The 5,000-nt window shown below is 51.6% G+C and overlaps 1 protein-coding gene across 2 annotated transcripts in view; it reads right to left on the minus strand.

Moving 5' to 3' along the window:
* brpf3a (bromodomain and PHD finger containing, 3a) overlaps nucleotides 1-3,604 on the minus strand; it is a 23,630-nt gene extending 20,026 nt beyond the window's left edge. For both annotated transcript variants that reach the window (XM_062545177.1, XM_062545176.1), the window contains exons 1-3: nucleotides 3,383-3,604; nucleotides 1,260-2,425; nucleotides 26-193 (exon numbers count right to left, since the gene is read on the minus strand). In XM_062545177.1, the coding sequence (XP_062401161.1) occupies nucleotides 26-193; nucleotides 1,260-2,402 (1,311 nt within the window). In that variant the 5' untranslated portion in view covers nucleotides 2,403-2,425; nucleotides 3,383-3,604. The remainder of the gene's footprint in view (nucleotides 1-25; nucleotides 194-1,259; nucleotides 2,426-3,382) is intronic.
* Between the last annotated feature and the right edge of the window lie 1,396 nt (nucleotides 3,605-5,000).

A 5,000-nucleotide genomic window follows, 5' to 3' on the forward strand; every position in this document is an offset into this window, starting at 1 on the left:
ACACACACACATGCTCAATACACACCTGGGCACAGGTCACGTGGAACGCGCGGTAGCAGTTGGCGCGGTGGCACTGGATGGCAGCGCCACGACTCTTCTGCTTGCACAGGTAACAGGTGAGCTTCCACCGCGCCGCCGGGATGTTGTCCACGCCCTCCACAGGCTCCAGGAACACCGTGTTGGCAAAACACACCTGCACACACACACACACACACACATGCTCAATACACACACACATGTTCTCCACACCCTCCACCGGCCACACCTGAACACACATCATATAGAATAGAGCTCAACACACACACACGCACACACATGCACACACACACACACACACACGCAGCCGTTCAACATATATGTGACTCTCCACGGCAAAACCAGTCGCTTGTCGCAACAGACGTTTGTGAGAAAAATGACCATTTATGTCACTTGTGCTAAAATTGTGGATTTTTTTTTGTGTGTGTGTTTTGAAACAGTGGGAGGTCTACACTGTACGGCCGTGAATACATTTCGCCGAAAAACTAACCTTTTCTAGTCTAAAAACGTGAGTTTCTTGAGGTGAGAAAGTTAGAGGAAGCAGGAAGTTAGAGGCGTCTCGTTTTTGCCGCTCTATTCCAATGTTTACGGTAAATCCACTCATTGACAACCACCAAGCCATCCGCGTGCTGTGTCGTTGATACAAGTACCGTAAATATTGTAATAGCGGCGACCTTACAAAGTGTTTGTGAGTGTTGAGCCGACGGTTAACTTCAGAGGCAGATTTCTCCGTTTTTCTCTTGGCATGACAGGATGAACTCAACTCCTTTGAATGTTTATATTTCAGTAATATGACGTTCAATTCATTAGATATAGGTATCGTTTTGAAGGTTGATTATGCCCCTTCCTGAAAACGTAATAACTATGATTTTGAAAATTTGGACAATGTGACTGATTTCGCCGTGGAAGGTCACATATATATAGAATATAGAAACACACCTACAGCCGTTCAACATATACATACATAATACACACATATATCACATAGAGTTTAGCTCAACACACACACACACACACACACACACACACACACACACACACACACACACACACACACACACAATCACACACCTACAGCCGTTGAACATACATACATACATAATACACATATATATCACATAGAGTTAAGCTCAACACACACACACACACACACACCCACACACACACACACACACACACACACACACACACACACACACACACACACACACACACACACACACCTCGGGGATCCAGATGGCGCAGATGACGTGTGCCCAGTGCCCGTCGCTGGTCTGCTTGAAGGCTCCCCCGCGGTTGGGGCAGAGCTGGCAGTCCACGGGGCGCGAGGGCGACTGCAGGCAGCGGCGGCACAGCCAGGGTCCCTCGGGCACGTAGGGGACGCCGTAACACTCCTGGTGCACGGCCAGGTTGCACATGTCGCAGAACAGGATGACGTTGCTGTTGAGGCACTCGTCGTCCAGACACACGGTGCAGTAGGCGTCCTCGTCCACCGCGCTCATCGCCAGCGCCTGGCTACGCGTCTCCGCCACAGACTCCGCCTCCAGACGGTCCATCAGCAGCTCGAAGGTGTCGGGGGAGACGGACGCCACGCCGTCACACACGCGCTTGTGGTTGACCATGTCCAGCCAGGCCACGTCCTCCTCGTCCATGTCGTACTCGGCGCGCGCGTGCGTGTGTGTGTGCGTGTGCGTGTGTGTGTGTGTGTCCGAGTCCTCGGCCGACGGCTCCATGAAGCGGTAGTAGCCGACGGGAAGGGGCGGGGCCTCCGAGGGCAGGAAGTCGTCCAGCGTGCGGAAGGTGGGGCGGGGCAGGGGCGCGTGTGGCGGCGCGCGATTGGTGGAGGCGTCCGAGCCTTTCTTCATGCTCCTGCCGGAGCCGGACGCGTGTGCGGAGTGTGTGGAGTGGGCGGAGCTACCGGACGCGTGCTTGCTCTCCCTCCGCCGGCCCTTGCGTCCCGGCCGCGCTCGACTGGCCGTGTGTGTGTGTGCGTGTGCGTGTGCGTGCGCATGGGTGGCCGTGTGTGTGTGTGTGTGTGCGTGTGTGTGCTCGCTGTTCTCCTTGTTGCTGTTGCACTCGGCCAGGTCCTGAGCGGTCATCTCGTCGTCCGTGACGACCCGCAGCGCGTCCGAGATGTTGATGCGGTGCAGCCGTCCGTCCAGCTCCACCTCCACCATGCGCTGCGCCTGCGCGTACGTCAGCGTCTCCCGGGCAACCGCCAGGTTGAGGCGGCAGGGCGAGTGGGGCCGCAGCTGCAGGTCGGGGTCATCGGGGGAGTGGTGACCCCCTCTCCCCCGACCCCGACCCCTGCCCCTGCCGAACCCACCACCACCCGCCACACCGCCTCTCCTCCGAACCTTCCGCATCGATGCTCACGCCCTGGACTCTCCTGCAGGCACAAGACACAGAACACGTTTACGGTGGAGAACAGAACACGCTTACGGTGGAGTGTGAGGAGACAGAACACACTAAATCACTAAAGGTGAAGTGTGAGAACAGAACACACTAAATGGTGACCTGTGATGTGATTGCTTTTGGGTGAAGAGACACTGATTTGTGCAGAGCGGGAATCAACCCAAGCATCATATGCGCAGGTTCCGCAAAGTTTACAAACATATGACGTTCGCCAACGTGTGTTTGTGTTGAAGTACACAGAAACCTTGAAGGCCGATTATGTAACAAAGACAACATTCAAAAATGTATTCGCATCTATAAAAGGATAACCACTCAAATATATGTAACGTTAATTGGGATGATTTATGCACATGTAACTCGTATTGTTGACTAGTTTACATGTTGCGATACTTGTGACAACCTCCAACTTTGTATCCTAAACAGGGTTCTTCGTGGACCAATCACCGTTAAGAAAACTTGCATATGCTTGGCGCTGTCCAATCAGCGCCCAGGAGAAGCCTCTCTTCCTCTTACAGCTGGCATAGTTGGGTTGCGGGGCGCTAAATACCAAACCAAGAAGCTAGCCGTCAGCCATTTTAGCCGTGCACTTGTATTCCTCAGCGTTGAATTGCCGTTTTATTTGCATTACCTGCCTCTCAAAAAATGTCACGAAGAATGTCAGTGACGTTAGTGGGTCCATATCATATGCAGCACACCTCACTCTCGCACGAATGTTATTTTGTGGTAAAGGTTTCCTTCAAAGCAACAGCAGCGACCTAACCGAGCTGCATCGAGCTCTATGCTCTTTTCCTCACCAGCCCGTCTGTCATGGGCGCTCCGACGAGACGAGCCTCGCACCTGGCTAGCTCACGTCTCGGTTGCGCAGCGTTTGAGCTGCGGGTGCTCTGATGATGTAGAGACGGCCATAGAGAGGGGAACTGAGGACACTCACCCGCGCAACTATGTTCGACCGTGAAAGCCGGTCATATCCAGAGAGACAGCGTCCGAGTCTGCAGCCAGCGACGTTACGTTAGTCCTCCATTTAGATGACTTCCAACAAACGGTCCGGTCCAGCTTGGGTTGCACATCTGTAATGTAGCTTTTATTTAGTGTGTGACACTGCGTCTAGATTTCACAGTGTAAGATTGTACTGTTGCGTCCTGCAGTCGCTCTAACCGGGATGTTGGGTTCCAATTAAAATGGGTTGAAAAATACGCCCCTTTTGAAAAAACGAACTGTCGGTCCCTGGTAGCTTACATTTACCGCGTACGGAACGCGCATAGCTATTTGATTGGCTGAAATGAGGTGTCAGAAGGCCAGCGATTCTTTCAGCCTCGCTTGTGATTGGCTGACGACTAGAAAAGCAACTCCGGATTCTCTTCCTTATTTGCGCGCCCTTGTATTTGCAATTCAGCGATAAGAGCGTGCAGCCCATACGGCTCGTTTTCCTGTTCAATATGAAACGCCTCAGCCATCCAAACCATAGATATATAGGTGTATATATGTCTATGATCCAAACCATAGTAATAGGTGTGTATATGTCTATTATCCAAACCCTCATCCCCAAACGGTCACCATCAACACCTCAGCCATCCAAACCCTCATCCCCAACACGGTTACCATCAATTACACCTCAGCCATCCAAACCCTCATCCCCAACACGGTTACCATCAATTACACCTCAGCCATCCAAACCCTCATCCCCAACACGGTGACCATTCATGCACTGGCGTTAGGAAAGATGCTATGTGGTCTATGGTCTCAAACCGACTCAATAACAAATAACCTTTCTGTCCCATATCTAGGTTGATTCTCCTGCAAATGTCAGTGGAAGACAACTTGGAGGAGGAGAAACATATTGTTATAATGCTTTCTGTCCAAGCATGAAGAATGGACAAGAATGGACACATTCTATGCATTCAATCTATTTTATTAGTCTATTTGATGGTATGAAGTCTAAACACAATAATTACCAATTATCCAAATCTGAAACTTGCTGCTCTCCTTATGGACCTCTGATGAAGGTTTGCTTTAGGCTACATTAAAGTTGGTGTTGTAGTGGAAGGTTTGGTTTACATTAACGTTGGTCTTGTATGTAAAGGTTTGGTTTACATTAAAGTTGGTCTTGTACTGTAAAGGTTTGGTTTACATTAAAGTTGGTCTTGTACTGTAAAGGTTTGGTTTACATTAAAGTTGGTCTTGTACTGTAAAGGTTTGGTTTACATTAAAGTTGGTCTTGTAGGTGTTGGGGTTCTGACCGTGTGGATCTCCTCTGATGGGGGGGCTACCCCAGTGAGGCCCCCAACACCCCCCCGACCCCACAACCCCCAACACCGCCCCCCCACCCCTCCACAGGCCCCGAGGCCACCTCCCCCCCCCACATCACTCATTGGCTCTGTGGGTGACCAGCTCCCCCCCCACATCACTCATTGGCTCTGTGGGTAGTGAGCACCTCCCCCCCACGTCACTCATTGGCTCTGTGGGTAGTGACCACCTCCCCCCCACATCACCCATTGGCTCTGTGGGTAGTGACCACCTCCCTCCCACGTCACTCATTGGCTCTGTGGGTA

This window comes from Sardina pilchardus, chromosome 9 (assembly GCF_963854185.1).
Source record: "Sardina pilchardus chromosome 9, fSarPil1.1, whole genome shotgun sequence".
NCBI classification, from domain to species: Eukaryota; Metazoa; Chordata; class Actinopteri; order Clupeiformes; family Clupeidae; genus Sardina; species Sardina pilchardus.